General features: G+C 42.2%; 2 protein-coding genes across 13 annotated transcripts in view; both read right to left on the bottom strand.

The window, feature by feature from the left end:
• Positions 1-16,817, bottom strand: part of ARHGEF9 (Cdc42 guanine nucleotide exchange factor 9) — a 308,240-nt gene that overhangs the window by 145,828 nt on the left and 145,595 nt on the right. For 2 of the 12 annotated variants that reach the window (XM_073361046.2, XM_073361047.2), the window contains exon 1: positions 6,391-6,637. The exons of 6 other annotated variants lie outside the window; for them this stretch is intronic. Coding sequence is in view for 3 of the 6 variants with exons in the window: in XM_073361047.2 (XP_073217148.1) it covers positions 6,391-6,420 (30 nt within the window). In the remaining 3 variants the exon portion in view is untranslated. Of the gene's footprint in view, positions 1-372; positions 515-6,390; positions 6,638-10,490; positions 10,711-16,817 lie in introns of those variants that run through there. 4 more of the 12 variants (XM_073361043.2, XM_073361048.2, XM_073361049.2 and 1 more) reach the window with 4 other exon arrangements.
• LOC140917712 (uncharacterized) lies at positions 10,676-11,191 on the bottom strand. Its single transcript, XM_073361073.1, has one exon. The coding sequence runs from the start codon at positions 10,853-10,855 to the stop codon at positions 10,676-10,678; it is 180 nt and encodes a 59-aa protein (XP_073217174.1). The 5' UTR covers positions 10,856-11,191.

Genomic DNA, 16,817 nt, shown 5'->3' with positions numbered 1-16,817 from the left:
GATGAAAACAGTTTGAGATCTTTTATTTTTACTGGGTAAATTAAAAATAAATAAGCGATCCCATGTTTTTACTTCTTTAGGGCCTCCTCCCTTTCAAAGCCCATAAAGCATCTTACAGACATATTTGAATTAAGCTGCATAGCCCTCTGTGAGGAAGGTAAATATTACAACTTCTCTTTTACAAATAGAGAAACTGAGGCATGGAAAGACTAAGAGGTTAAGACACATTTGCAATTTCAGGCCCAATGCCCTGCTGCTCCTCCTCTTCCCTTTGGATATACTGAGAGAGGAGAGTGCAGAGATGCTGTAACATATAAGCAGCTGGATACAAGCCCTTTTGTAGGAAAGAAGAATTCAGATCCTCTTACTTACTCCTGTTTGACTCAATACAGATTCCTCTTATTTGCTGTTTGTTCCCACTCCCCTAGTTCCATCTAACTGATGATGCTTCCCCCAGCTCTCAATGCTTACTGAACAAAAAAAACTTCCCCATCCTCTTTGAATACTCTTCTGTTTGCTGCATATGTTGGCATTACTCCCTCTGGGTCCAGATGGACACTCTTAAGGCTGCAGAGCCAATTAATACTGTATTCAAATCCTCTCCTATTTTACCATTCATATATACATCAACTACAGCCACAATGCTGGAGAAAAGAGTCTAAAATCAGCTTGCAGAGCCATAAGGCTCTGGCTAAAAGTAGATGTTGATTTCATTCTCCCATTTGTGTGTAGGCGGATGGGTGGGTGAGAGCATGTGAGAGATAGGGGGAGGGGTGCAATATTTATTTCAAGCCACATTTGTGTCTGATTTCTTGAGGCACAGCGATTTTAAAGAGAACAGAGCCAGGGAAGGGGGAAGGAAGATTCCTTGCAGGCGACACATAAAGCAAAGGAAGACCCATCATCCTCATCCTGAGATTTTGCTATTATTAATTATTATTATTTACTTTAAAAATATAACAAAACCAAAGGCTGGTGTAACCAGATTTTCAAATCAGACACAACTGTATATGACAAAAACATGGCCAGTTGGCAGAACTACACACATCAATGGTTAAATGATGCTAACAAATGCTGCCTGCAGAAGGCCTGCCTCCTAATGAATTACAACGTTTTCTTCACTCCCAGAGATTATGTAACATGCACTTGCCTTGCCATTGCCTCATATTTATCAAACCATATCAGGGAACACACACACATACTTATAGATATAGATATATGCATGCACACACATATGTGAGTGTGTGTGTGCGTGTGAGAGAGGCAACCTAACAAACTCTTACACAAAACAGACCCTAGAGATTACTTAAACCATCACTGAAAGACAGCCACCTCTGGGGTGAAACACAGCAACTGTTTAACAATACATAGCAACACTACAAAACAGGAGGTGAACAACAAAACCATGCCCTACTGAAACTGGGGGAGGAGGGAAAGAGAAGATAACAAGAACACTGGAGCAAACACCCCATAACAACCCCCTATCCTTGCAATACCTGCCATTAAAGTGGCTTTGATGACTAGCCGCAGTCCAATTCTGAGTTTAATGTCTCATCAGAAAAATGACAGCTGACCCAGCACAGTGCCCTGTACATCCCTGCTGGACTAATGGCTCAGTACTGACTCAGAGAGGAGAGCACCATGTGCTGGATCATCAACACCACTTCCTGGAGTACTGCGGAGATCTTTTGGTGGGAGGATCCTTAAAGGTGCCGTAAGGCAAGGTGGGGGGCTGCAGTGTAAATCAGCTTCTATTAACAATTGTGAAGGGCTCTCATGATTTGCACAGAAGAGGACTGTCTCCTCTTAACAGTCATTTCTAATCGTTTCTGTCACACATTTAGCCGTAAATAAAGAGAATAAACTAGCTCCTCCCAGGGCTGCTCTTTTTTAAAAATTTTTAATCCAAAAGGAAAGACTTTCAAATGTCTCTACAGAATCCCAGCTCTCAAGCAGATTGGTGCAATCTGGCCCTGGACGCTATGCGACTAGAGATTCATCTAGCCTTAACCAGAGGGGCTGAACATCCCATCCAGCTGTTGCCTAAACCCTCCCAAATTATAGCAGCCTCTCCCTGTTAATTACAGTTGATGCTGTTCAAAACCTGAGACTTGATGCCCCCAGTGAATTGAGCCTGACATGGTCCGGAAGCTGCCGTCACTGAAAACAAGGCCTTTTTCTCCAGCACAGGTGTGATGCCCACTACATGTGGAAGACTGATGTGGCCCATAACTCATTCCAACACCTTCATTCCTTTTAACTTCCTTCATCTTCCATCTCCTCTTGGCACTGGTGTATAATCAGGCCAGATTGTGGCTTTCAGCCACTATCTGGGTTGGAAGGCTGGTGAGGAACAGCGCGGCCGTCTGTGGCCGGGGAGGAGTTTTGGTTGATGCAGCCAGGATTCCTCCTGGGGATCTAGAGGAAGCCTGGCTGGAGTGACAGTACCTGCCTGCCTTCGGAAGGATGCTGGGTGTGCACACTCCTCCCCTCACAGGCCAAGTCCACTCACCCAGGCTCCATCCTCACACCACACCACCTTCCATATCCCCTCTCAGTGGCAACAGTCTCTGCTTCCCACTTTGGCTGGTCCTACTGAGGGACAAAATGAGGGAAAGCTACTTGTGCAGGCTCATCCTCATGTGCAGAGGCAAGTGTGTGTATCTCTTTTATATATATATATATATAAAATATCTGTGTGTATCTTTTTATATATATAGGTATCTCTCTCCTCTCTCTCTCTCTCTCTCTATATATATATATAAAATCAGATAAATGCACACATATAGTCAATCTAGTATATGGTTAACACAGGTATTTCTCTCTCTCTCTCTCTCTCACACACACACACACACACAACTGTGGTAATAAATGTGCATTTCAATTCACAGTTCTAGATCAGATTCGTGTAAACATTCCTGTTGCCATTAAAAACAAACTGATGCTTCCCCGAAGCTTTCAAACACATTCCATTCAGATCCAGAAAGCATTCTAACAGTGCGTGCTTTTTAAACAGAATTTTGATGGAAGCTTAGAAAATCAAAGCACCTGCATTACTCTTGGGCCCAGGAATGCATATTAAAAACAACCACCAAAGCTTAATCACACTTCTGCAAGCTTACAATGAAAATGACTGCACCTCAGCCAGGTAAGGAAGGAGAACAGCACATAAACTAATCAGTAACTTATCGAATCACAGAGAAGGAATTTTAGATAGCAAGCATTACCTAAATATAAATTTAGTGTCAGAATAGAAATTACAGTACACAACCCATTGCATAAATCTTGCCAGACAAAGAGAATTAACTAATACAGAAGGGAACAGTGCCGTCAACATTAACATACGAAATCTGGTCAATAGGAATTCTTTGAAAAATCCTCTCCTGAGGATACTAGCAAATCTTCATTCTGCTGTCCCAGTGAGTTCATTTAAGATGTCAAAAAACTTTTTCTCCAGCTATTACCAGCAAAATAACTCCACAGCTTAGCAAGATAAAAGACTAAGCCCTATGTTGCTGTTATTTCAAATGTGTATTTTATTTATTCTAGGCAGGAGGCTGTTTTGTACCTTTTTTTTTTTTTTTTAAATAATTACTAGAGACATCTCCCAGGATGTTCCTTTAAAAAAATAATGTATTTCTTCTGCTGATTCCACTCCTAAAGTCTTCTGTTTGTGACATTACACTCACTTTTACAGCAACCGGTTACAATGTCACAAACAGGACTGTGGATTCAGAAATTTGCCCCTGGAGAAAGTTCACCGTTTAGTAATAGAGACCTTCATTCAGGCAAATGCCCCAAGTATTTGAAAAAAGGTGGAAATTGGGAAGAAAATATAAATCAACAGACTTTGACTTAAATAATATGATTCTCAAGATTTGCTACTGGGCGTTTAAAAGATACTTTGATATCCCCCTGAATAACTGTCATGCTGTGAGGTCAATGACAATTATCCTCATCATTATGTGTAAGACATCTCTTTATAAAAGCCAACTTGTGGGGCTGCCACATGTATATGAAAACGAGAGTAACGGATATTGGCTGTACTTCCAAGCAGAAAATAAACTAAAATATTTTTTTTCTTTTATGCAGTGCGTTTCAATAGAAGAGATTAACAAACTCTGTACAACGAATCACCTCACCCACTGCAAAAATGCAGCTCTCTCTGGGGAAGATTGTGGCAGCTGCTCAACAGTGCACAGCAACAATACATGACAGCTTAGCACAAGACGTAAAGATTAACAGAGCACATTGAAATTTGAAGGGGAAACTGATGCAGGCAAAATACAAACTAACATTTGCTCAGCACATACTTATTCTCATGAAAGTGCAATGAGCCAGCTAATGACTCAAAATTATCAGGAGCCTAAGTTTACATATGGGACGCCAGAAAAATAAAAAACACAAGCAGCACACCATCCCCTGAGGTAGCTGGGGCATTGCTTCAGTACTGACTCAGAAAGAAGAGTGTCACCTACTGATGCAGGGCAGCAGGGAAAAAGCAGTTACCCCTATATCCAATCAGACCAGAAAGTAGAGGAAATGGGCTGGAAACACATTCCCATATTTTAGTTAGGCTTCCACTCAGAACAGACAGAGACAATCACAGGCAGCAATCGAGTAATATCAACTCATATGTCTCTGTTCAGGCTAAGGACTGACAAGCCTCTTAGCCACCATTATCCATTTTCCGAAACTGGCATGGGCATATACTTAATTTTTTCATGCATTCATGGTTCCTGGATTCTATCTGAAGGAGAAGTGGAAATCCCAAAATAGCTGTGAGAAAGATACTCCTTACCAAACTGAAAATAGGGCCATCTTGGAAATCTCAAAATCAAGCCTGTTCTCATGAGGTTTCCAGATAACAACATTCAGATAAAATTAATATAAGCTTCAAAGAGGCATCCACACTTTTGCATGATTACCTAAAGTGCACCTCTGACACTCAGGAGGAAGTGCGGAATATTGGATAAGGCACTTGACTGGGAATCAGGAGGCCTTGATTCTTTTCCTAACTCTGCCATTAACTCACCATGTGACCTCTCTGTCTTGGTTTCCCCATCTTTATAACGGGGATAAAGACAGCTAAAGGACCTTATACAGCACTTTAGGATACAGTATGGATAAACCATGATAAGTATTGCTATCACAAATCCACGTCTCTTTCTTTAACTGCCTTTGAAACACAGTTCCTCGGGCTTCTCTTTAATTTTGGTTATCCTCTATTGACAAAGCCTCCTGACCCTAAAGACACACTCATCAATGGGAATTCTCTGGAGGGCTTTCTGCCACAAGTTTCGTCTTCCCAGTGGATGGTCCTGACAATGCAGAAGGTAATATTCTAAAAGCGCTTTTCTGAGTGGAAAAGCAGGCTGCATGATGCTTTGAAGACAACGATCACAGAAAGAGTTACAGAGAGCCCAGCAGTCTGAGGGTTCTCTAGAATTAAAAATAAAATCTTTTTTCTCTCAGGGAAAAGCTCGTAGTCACATGAAAAAAAGATCCTTCATGGTTTCTTCAGCAGCTCTTCCTCCAGGAGCATCTATTTTTAATTGGCAGCATAAATCACTACAGCTCACAGGCCAGAACAGGATTCCCTTAAAACAAAATACTAAATCCAACCGCTTATGGTATGGGCAGACGCCCTTTAGCCAACTAATGCCCCACACAGCTCAGCCGTTTGAATAGAATAATAAAACATTACATTCAAATGACATATTAGTATATGAGAAAACATTAATTGATCGTTCCTCACAATACTCCACTGATGTAGCATCATCCCAGTTTTACAGCCCTGGAGACCAAGACTCAAAGAGGTGAAGTGACTTGGCCAAGGCCACTCAGAAAGTCAGTGGCAGAGTTGGGAATGGCTACCTGGAGACCTGTCCTCCAGTCACCAGCTGTGACCCCCAAGACAAACACATCCTCTCTGCAGCAGCACGGTTATTATTATTGATAATAATTTGATAGTTCCCCTCAATCTTCCTAACTTTGGACTGTTGGGAATATCTCATATGAAAGAGAGCAAATGACACAACTTATAAAGTAGCCTGGAGAACATCCCATTAGATGAGATGTACAATGAATACAATTACTGTAGCCAGTTCAGAAAGATATACATTGTGAATACAAAAAAAAAAAAGACAACCCCTCCTCCTCTACCCAGATGCATTACTAACAATATATAGCATATACAAATACAGAACGGTCATAGGTACATAGATACATACATGCAAGCAGGCAAGCACGGTATACAGAGAATTAAGAACTATATCTCCAATCACAACCAGCATTCACTAAATAAAAATAAAAGAACAACAATACAATGAAATGAACAGTAAAGAAGAGATGGGTTCTGTTAATTTAACAAATTAAAAAAAAACTTACATGGATTTTTGGCAATTTTCCTTCAGACATTATACACAGCAGTTGGGCTGTGTACTGAATACCTGATCCAAAAAGAAATATAACCACATTATGCAAACAGATGGGGGCAGGAGTCAGGTGAACATGCAGCTCTTAACAACATTCATCTATGGGATGAGAAAGCACCTCTGCGTTCCCACAAAAGGACTGGAATCTACTCAGCTCTTCATTCACTATAAAGCATAAACAAATGCTGCACTGCTGCCATCCCAGGGTAAAATCCAAATGGCAGGACAGAAAAGAACAATCACGTCAGAGACTTCTGAGCTGTCCCGTCCCCTTTTACTTGTCATGTGAGATTTAAAACGGACGGGGGGGATATCAAGAGGGGTGGCAAAAGCTTTTTTTTTAATCCCTTTTGTTAGCCTTAAAGAATCAGAATTAAAACCACACTGAAGAATGGAAAGAATAATAGGTTTAGTACTGATAATGGTGACATATTCGCTTTTTCTGAAGCATCGGGAAGGAAAAATATGCACCCGTGTTTCCCCTTATCTAGAAAGGTGCCTGGATCTTTAAGAAGGTGGATTAAAGCTCAGGAGGAATGGACTTTTTATGTACTGTGTGATACAAGGGTTGCTATGATACAGTCAGAGGCATTTTCTTGAAATAACATTGAATCCTGCTGAAGCTGACAAAGAGTGAATTAGGTCTCCAGTCACCCCAGCTCGAACATATACATGTAGCAGTCAATGGAAAGCTTTTATGGGATTAATAGGGGGTAATTTTCATGGCCAGCATATTACAGAAGGGATGTTCTCTCTTTCTCTCTTTTATTTTTAATTAAAAGGTAACTTTCCCCTCTCACCTATTTCAGGCTTGAGTGTTCCCACAAAAGTGAAGCACACCCTATTCAGATCGAGGGAAAGAGACACTTAAAGGGCCAAACTTCCACAACCGCCTCTGAGACCCTAACTCTGCAAACACTTATACATGCAAGTAACTTGAATAGACCCATTGAGTTCAAGTATGTAAGCTACTCATATGCATATGTGTTTGTATGATCAGGTCCTGAAATTGCAAGCGCAATTATTTGAGAGTGAAGGTAATAAAATATGGACATCTAGCCATGTTGTCACCCCAACTAACACCACTTCATTATTATAAGCAGTCATGGCTTGGACCATGAATGTGGAATATTGTGATATTTCTTCCTCTTTAATAAAGACAACTAGCTAATTGCTCCTGAGAATCAAGCAGTTAGACGGCTGAATGCTATATTTTTTAAATGCAGAATTGCAGTTGCAACATCACCAAGACATGATTGTAGAGGCTGGGTTGAGGGCCATTTGAAAGACTGGCCTTTAATGAACAGGCTGGGGAAAAAACAGACTCATTTCTAATGCCCTTTTCCTCCCTTCGCATCCAAAAGTCTATGAGAAACCCCTACCCATACAATAAGAACAACACTGTCTAAATGACACACAAACTTTTCTACTCCCAAGCTTTCATTTTCACACTGTTACATATAAATCTGCTTTCTTTGATTCCATTAGCCTTCAGGAAAATAAAATACAAGATTGAAATTGAAATTATTTTCCAATGTCCAGGTTCCAGATTTATTTATTTTTAAATAAAATGAAATAAAAAAAAACAATACCCAGTGATCACTCTACAATTATTAGAGTTGAATGTAGCATTTGGCACCCCTCATTCCACACACTGTACCCCCATTTTAATCCCCTAGCAACACAAAATACAAAACCGCACCACTAATGGAATCAAAATTGTAGCATACAAGCTAACACACTCAGACACAGACCCTTCACATACTAGCATGCTCACACATACTCTAACATACGCTGTCATATACACACACATTTCCAGAATGCAAAATGTCAGCCAGAATCTCTGCATTAGGAATGTGAGTGTGCTAGATGTAAATACACATTAGTTACCAAGCATTCCTTGTACAAATCTTATTTAAAGGTAAACCTTCATGCCAAAATCTAACCTTAAAAAAAATTCAGACAGTTAAGACCAGTTTTCTCTCTGCTTTTTTCCCTGATTTTTGGTTTTTATGTTTCCTCCCCTACTCCTCTAAATAACTATGCCATTCAAAATTATTAAATCAAATCATTTTGGGGGGTTGTTTGATTGTTAGTTTTCTAAGGGGAGAAATCCCAGGCAAAGAATTCCCATTTCATGGTCACCTATGTTCATTCAATCTGGTTCCAAGAGGTTCTCCAACCCATGCGTATATTGACATCAGATTGCTAAGATAGAAAACAAAGCAAATTCTACTTGTTAAGCGATCCAAACCATCATCATGATGATTTTTATAAAAGAAGACCCACTCAGAAGCAATCACCTGTTCCATGGATAGCTACAAGTGAGTAAAAGGAAAGACAGCCAGCAGGCACTGGAGTTGTTGCTATGGGATTGTGTCACAATTTATGGAGTTATTATAGATCAATAGATAAAATATGTATTAAAACTGGCTATATTGATTAAACATTTCTTGCTGGTTTACGTGACTGAATGCTACAACATTTGACCCTAGTGATTTTTTTTTCTTCCCTGTATTTGCCATTAAAGCCAGGTTTGAAAGTGTCAGATTTGCAGCATTTGTTTTAATTTCAAATTTTGACACTTAACTACTATAACTATCCACTTAACTATACACAAAACTTTTTGCTTAACTTGTAACTGACATGCTCATCTGGATATATATGTGTATATATGTCTATATCTATATCTCCATCTATGGCTCTGTGAATAGGTATTATTCCAGCTAATGGACTACATAGGAAAAATAATGTAGACAGATGGAGCTAGTTCGAACTGCCTATATTATCACAGAAATACACTCACAGTTAATATTATCGTGAGACGCAAACATTTCCAAAACATGCTGTGATTATTTTAATTTGTATTTGTTTATTTCAGCAAGCCTGGATCTTTTCTTGTAGCAGAAATAATAAATAAAGAGTGGACAAGATTTCACACAGAAACACTGCTTCTGTGTATGGTATTTGCATGGAGAAAAGCTATTACTCTTCCCAGCACATTTTGTATTGCTACTAAACTTTGTGCATTGAAACCCACCTCCAAAACCACCCTGTTACCCAGCTTGCAAACAATTTCATTTTGCTCTGGACATTTCCTAACAGAAGGACCTTGAACTAGTGGACAACTTCTCATTGAGCCTATAATGTGTAACTTAGCACTTCATTTTCAAGAAAATCAATGTAAATGAAGTCGCCAAAAACTGCCCATATTGGAATCCTGTTATCCCTGAGATGGGCAAAGATTTTTCATTTGTACATTAAAAAAAGGAAGCCTAACTAATATTTTTAGGAAAAAAAATCAAAACAAGAGCAAAACCCTTGCATCTGTTGATTTAACACAGGAAAACAAAGCATGCATTACTTTTCATCTCTGATCTCTTCCCATTCTGCAAAGATATGAAACACACATAAACAGAAAAAAAAAACCCAGCTGGTTATGTTTCATTCTCTGCTATATATCTAAAGAAAAGAGCTCTGCTAAACTGGTGGGAACATAGAATTTGGAGGCTTCTGGACTGAACATTGAGTATTCCAGTCACACTGTCAAGGCAACACAAATGAATCAATCAACCAAATTTCTTCCCCTTTTTGCGGCTGAATGCTATTTTAGCAAAGATTTAATAACATTCATTTCTCAGCTAGGATTTCTTTCCACCTTTTAAAAACGGCCAGTGCTCTAGATTCAATTAAATACACACCGTCTCTCACCTGGTACCTACATAGTTGCTCTCAGAGACACTCGACATTAACTGCTTGCAAGAAATGTTGACCAAAAAATCCCTATTCTGTTCTTAACAGGAGTCCGTATTTTTTAAAGGAATCAAAACAACATACGTAGTGATTATTCTTTTAACAATTTTTTTTTTTTACTCTGTTTCTATCTAGGTATGTACAGCTGTCTCTAGCTATCTGTAACCAAGAGATATATGAATGGATTATTATTATTTATCACATTTAAAATCCAGGCAATAAGCAGCTACACTTACAGGCATACTTAAAAGACAAGACATGACAAAAGATTTACGGAGAGATAATATACCAACGTCATACATATCACAGCGAGGCCATGTTGAAGCTCAGTGCGTTTTCCCCCCTCAGTAAGAAATCTCTCTCTCTTTCTCTCTCTCTTTCTCTCTCTCTCTGTCCTTTCTCTCTCTCTCTCTCTCTCTCTCTCTCGCTCTCTTGTTGAATTGCTAGTGGCAGTAGCCCCCAACAGCTCAGGAGAAAAAATCCATTTAACGAGTGCCCAGGAAGAACATGAGTATGACATTCACAAGCAACAGCACTACGATCACTGCAAAAACGACCACCGTTTGAACATCCAAGGTCATGGTGCAATGCAGAACACTGTAGTGTTCAAGATGTGGGGCTGGTAGATTTGGAGATGTCAACCTCTGCTCTGTAAGACTGTCCATACATCCACCATGCTAGAATAAAGGAGAAAACTGTTCCTGGTTTGGTTTGCTGGTTGGTATTTGGGTTTGGTCTGATTTTTTGTTTGTTTGTTTGTTTATCCCCCTATCTGCCGCCTCTAGCTCATTCTGGAGCCTGCTAAGTGAAGCCTCATCACAAGCAGTGATCACTTCAGACGCAAAATCCTTCCTTTAAAAAAAAACCCAAAAGGCAAATGCTGGCTGCAAGGTTCTCTCTCTTTCTCTTCCCCCCTCTCTCTCTCTCCTTCTCTTTCTTGCTGGCTGGCTTGCTTTTTAATTCATCAAGCCAGTGCAGATAAGAAGCCTGTGTGAGTGTGACAGCTCGGCAAGCTGCTGCTGCTGCTGCATCTCTCAATGTGAGGCGGGCCCTTTCGCATACTAATCAGCTCCAGTGACCAGGCAGTGAAGGGAAGTTGGCTGTCAGTCAAATGCCAAGGAAAAGCTGGAACCAGAAATGAGTCTTCCATTTAGTATGGCAGTGAGGAGCAGGGCAGTTTCTTCTGCTTTTAAAGCAGTTCCGAAAATACATCACTTCATGGAACAGAGCGTGTGGTCTAGTGGTTAGAGCACAGGATGGTGCCTCAAGAGACCTGCCTTCTAGTCCACAGGCTTCTTGTGTAACCTTGATCAAGGCACTGTGTGTATTGTGGATTTAATCTTTGGATGAATGATGCTGTTATTTCCAGGAGGCTGTTCAGTTTAGGGAGGGGATAAAGAGAGCAAGAGCATCACACAGTCACAGAGTTTAATGCCAGAAGGAACCACCGATTCATTTCATCTGACTTCCTGTATCTCACAGGCCACCAGCACCATCCAGCCACCTGCACACCAAACCCAACAACTGAAATGAGACCAAAGCATTACAGCCCACAGGAGACTAGACTATTATGTGCCACAGGCAGAGAAGCTGAGTGCTTATTATGCCCCTTTGTCATAAGGAGCAACCCACATCCAAACATTTGGAACCTCAGTGTGGGTCTGAAAAAGAGACAGTACATTTTGAGGAGTAAGGGACTATCTCTTCTCAGTTCTGCACAGCACCATGTATGCTATCAAATTATAAATACCTCACTGCACAATCTTTTTGTCTTTGGTACTGCACGTGCTGCATTGTGAATAGATTTCTCCACCCAGAGAGCTAAATTATACCTTAATCCCGTGGACACAGGCGTAAAGGGAAAAGGGATTGTAGTAACTTTATTTATGCTACAACCATCCAGAAAGTTGATTCCTACACTAAGAAAACAAAAATACAAAACAACCCTCTTTTTCCCCCCACCCCCGACCCCCACAGGTCATTTAGGTCCTTAAAGATCCTGTCCCCTCTCTACACTCAGTGAATTCTGAAAAGCAAATGATTGATGGCAGTAAGGGTAAGACGAATGTAGAAACACTGCCAATGCAGATACCTTACATGCTGAAATGTGAAAATCAGGGCTGATCTTCGATGCATTCCAGGAAATCTCTCCTGAGAATTTACTCAGGAAGTTTATGCATGGAGACCAGGATGACATGAAGAACTGAGTGTCATTTTCATTGAAATTAAAAACTGTCAAGATTTCAGAAAGATGCTAGGCTCTTTAATTTAAGTGGATGGTGCCCAAGCCTCCTTGAGCCATCTTCTCTCATCACATGATCCTAGTCATTAAAGATCTGAGTTGGCATGTTACTTCTGTTGCCGTGGGATACAACAACACCACCCCCGACCCAGAGGAGATATCCAGGGTCTGAACTCAAGACCTCTAGATGTAAAAAGCATAAGCTTTGGCTACTTAAGCTAAAAGACCAGCCTCCTTAGAAGGGAGGCAGTAGCAGACTAAGACAAACTTCTGCGTGATCCAATCCTTAGAAGGGGACAAAGCCGCATAGTAGGTTAGTGTAGGTTACATGATAGTCACATCAGCAGGAGGCAGTGTTTTTGTCAGGACACCTTCATGATAGAACAGTGAATAGAATAGCGATAGAAGTACTCCTGATGGCGTTCAAAGTGATTGGGATCCAATCCTGACCTCACACCACTGAAGCTGATGGAGTTACACCAGTGTGAGATTAGCATCAGGCACTAGGTCTGAGCTGTCATTTAAAGCTCTGTTAAAGAAATAGATGTTTGCTTTTGGGCTTATTTTATTTTCCCCTCTGTCTATTGGGTGAGTTTATGTAAGACTCCTTCCTAAGTTGCCAGTAGGGTTTGAACCTCCACACCAAAGAACAGGCCTCAACCACTGACCCTAAAAGAGAAAGTCCTTTCTCTGGCAGCAGAGGCAGTTACCTTCTAGCAGGCCTGGCACCAGACTTGCCACCCACTTTGCCAGTCTGTCACATTCAGCGCTGGTAAAAGGTGCTGGATCAGTGGTGGGCAACCTGTGGCCCGTGAGGGTTAATCCACTGGCGGGCCGCGAGATATTGACTGTTCGCAGGCATGGCCGCCCGCAGCTCCCAGCGGCCGTGGTTCACCATTCCCAGGCAACAGGAGCTGCAGGAAGCAGCAGCCAGCATGTCCCTGCGGCCCACACAGCTTCCCGCAGCTCCCATTGGCTGGGAACAGCGAACCGCGGCCACTGGGAGCTGCAGGTGGCCGTGCCTGTGGAAGGTCAATATAAACTAACTGTCTCGTGGCCCGCCAGTGGATTACCCTGACGGCCTGTGTGCAGCCCACGGGCCACAGATTGTCCACCACTGTGCTGGATCTTTAGCTCATAGAATAGGTACAGCCCAGACAGTAACTGTGCAAGCTCGCCCCACACTCTCAGCCCATCCTGGCAAGGAAGGAATATTTTGGGGGTGGGAGGGGAGTCCAAGCTCCATGGCTCATTCACACTATGGCTTCTGCTGAGGATGCTAATGGTTTCTGTGACGTTCTGTTTCTGTTTACTGGGAGCTAGACTGAGACTACAAAATATTTACCATTTTCTGACTAGGTCTAGAGTAAGTGTAGGCTAGGCTGTGTTGTGTTGATGTGTGTCAGGAGTAAGTGTAGGTTTGTGTTATGTGTGATGTAAGATGGATTCTTCTGCTTCCCTTAAAAAAAAACAATAAAAAAAATAAAAGGAAAACTCCATCACCAATGGCTGAGGTCCCTGGTTCAGTTCAAACAGAACATTTCTCATTCAGGAGGAGACAGTGAAGGATGATTTCCACCTGCATATTTACAAGAAGCTGCTTTATAAACTTGCCCAAAACAACACAACTGCCTCATTAATACACACTGACCAGATTTCACCAGCCTGACAGATCTGCTGGAGTATTTCTCTCTGAACTTGCACTTTCTAGTTTTAAGAAGTGTTTCTAGGGTTCTTCAGCCTGATGCATATATTCTACTGATTCAAACGATCCAGAAGGACAAATACACTGAAAGGGTATGGAGTATTTGTTGGTGATGTCATGATTTTCCAAGCTCATTCATATTCTCCATTGGCTGTTTTTTTTCCAGCTCAGATAAACCTGTTTCAAACCCCCAGATCCGAACACCTCTGAACTTTGAGGAAGTTCCAGTCTGGGTCTGAACTTTGCCACAGACTCCTCCTACAACTGCAATGGATCTGATTAACCTAAAACTCAGAGGAACCAGTGGTGCAAGTAGAATTCATCTCTTACCAGTATGCTGCACTCATCGGAGGGACACAAAGGTGGGGGGGACACACCAGCTAAAGGGGAGCACATGACCTCCCCACGTGACTCCTCCCTGCCGCACCCACAGCTGGGGGCGCCTGCGCTCTCCCTATCCCCTCCCCATGATCCATCCCACGTTACCAGGGTGGGGGCTCAGTCCTCCTCCCGCTGCGCTGGAGACTTCTGAACCGCAAGGCTCTCTGGAACCACAGCGGCGAAAGAAGCAGAACATGGGGCCCCTGGGTAACCTCACACCGGCAGCTCTTCCAGGGCGGCTGTACCAGCCCCGCCCCCAGCCCCTCCACGCAGCTGCGTCTCCTGTCTGGGGTCAGTACAGCAGCCTCACCAAAGGACAGGGCTGGGGTCAAGGCTGGGGTGATACAGCCATGCTGGAGGAGCTGCACATTCTGCTTCTTTCACCACTGTGATTCCTGGGAAAGCCCAGCCTTGCCACTCAGCAAGCCTAACCACTCCCAGCCTTGCCCTCAGCCCTGTCCTCTGGTGTGGAGTTGCTGGCGTGGGGCTGCTGGGAAGCTCCATGTTCTGCTCCTTCTGTATCTTTGTGGTACGGAGTACCGGCTATAAATATCTTACAGGTACGGCGTACTGGACCATATCACTGTACTTGCACCACTGAGAGGAACCCTAACTTACAGCTGGTCTCCGTCTCTAAAATGGATCAAACCAAAATCCCAGACCCAGTCGCCCTTGGACTCTGGGGGAGTTTGGATCTGGAACCTAACCTTGTGGCTCACACTCATCTCTACTTCCTACAAACAGAATCAGTAGGGGCTTCTGTTGTGTGCTAACCTCACAAACATGGCATCTGGTAATTGCCACTATGTGTCTCAGCAGAATATTTGATAGGACACTAGAAAGGGTACAAATGTGCAGGAGCATGGACAAGAGAAGAGATTCAAGTGTGTCATTCTTTGTGCTGAACACCAAAAATCTAAATCTGAACTCCTTGTGGCCATCCACCCCATAACCTTAGCGTATACACCCAGGGACAGCATACACATACACTCACATTACAGGAGCTTTCACAACCACAATTTACAATGAGAGTTCAAGGATGACATCTTTAGTATCAGAAGTCAGGAGCCAGTTCTGAAGGCATAACACAGACCATACAAATAAGGAATGGTCCAAGTAGCTTCCACTGAGAAATTTCACTTTTTTTAATGTACTGGACTCAAATACAGAGAAAATTGGAGAGGCCACTGAAAAAATACCAACTGTAATCTTGTTAATTTTGAGATTTATGTCGTTAAAGAAGCAGCACCTGTTCCCACAGACTCATGCCACATATCTGCATTTGTAATAAACTGGCTTAAGGCATGTGATCATGTCTCCCACTAGGGGATAACCCCAGTGACTACAATGGACTTACTCACAACTAAAGGAGACACTCCTTTAGCTCAAGCAGTAGGGACTTATGCTTTCAACAGTTCAATTCTCATTGAAATCTCTGCTGTCTCTGAATTCACTAATAGAGAAAGGAAAGATGGTCCAGTGGCTAGGGCCTGGCACTTTGGAGACCTGGGCTCAATTCCCTGTTCTGCCACAGACTTCCTACATGAAGCTAAGCAAGTCTTTTTGTGCCTCAGTTCCCCCATCTGTAAAACAGGGATAATAGTGTCTCACTAAGATTGTGAGGTGCTCAGATACCAGGATGTGGGGGCCATATAAGACCCTGAGACAGGTAGGTAGAATATGACTGTGTTTTTAGTACAGTTACATGTTTTTCACAAGGATTTCCCAACCCACATCATATTATTTTGGCATAAAACAGCTAAAGAAACAGCCATTGTGTACAACCCAGAACATGGGCTAACTACTTATGCTATTCCACATTTTTCAGAGTAACAGCCGTGTTAGTCTGTATTTGCAAAAAGAAAAGGAGTACTTGTGGCACCTTAGAGACTAACCAATTTATTTGAACATGAGCTTTCGTGAGCTACAGCTCACTTCATCGGATGCATACCATGGAAACTGCAGCAGACTTTATATACACATAGAGAACATGAAACAATACCTCCTCCCACCCCACTGTCCTGCTGGTAATAGCTTATCTAAAGTGATCATCAAGTTGGGCCATTTCCAGCACAAATCCAGGTTTTCTCACCCTCCCCCCCCACACACACACAAACTCACTCTCCTGCTGGTAATAGCCCATCCAAAGTGACAACTCTCTACACAATGTGCATGATAATCAAGTTGGGCCATTTCCTGCACAAATCCAGGTTCTCTCACCCCCTCACCCCCCTCCAAAAACACACACACACAAACTCACTATCCTGCTGATAATAGCTCATCCAAAATGACCACTCTC

The sequence above is a fragment of the Lepidochelys kempii genome, chromosome 9, assembly GCF_965140285.1.
Source record: "Lepidochelys kempii isolate rLepKem1 chromosome 9, rLepKem1.hap1, whole genome shotgun sequence".
NCBI classification, from domain to species: domain Eukaryota; kingdom Metazoa; phylum Chordata; order Testudines; family Cheloniidae; genus Lepidochelys; species Lepidochelys kempii.
The sequence above is the reverse complement of the archived record's forward strand: the minus strand, read 5'-3'. Positions and strand labels throughout refer to the sequence as shown.

What these genes read in the sequence shown, in the direction of transcription:
- LOC140917712 (XM_073361073.1), bottom strand. Translation starts at nt 10,855, where the DNA reads ATGGACAGTCTTACAGAGCAGAGGTTGACATCTCCAAATCTACCAGCC.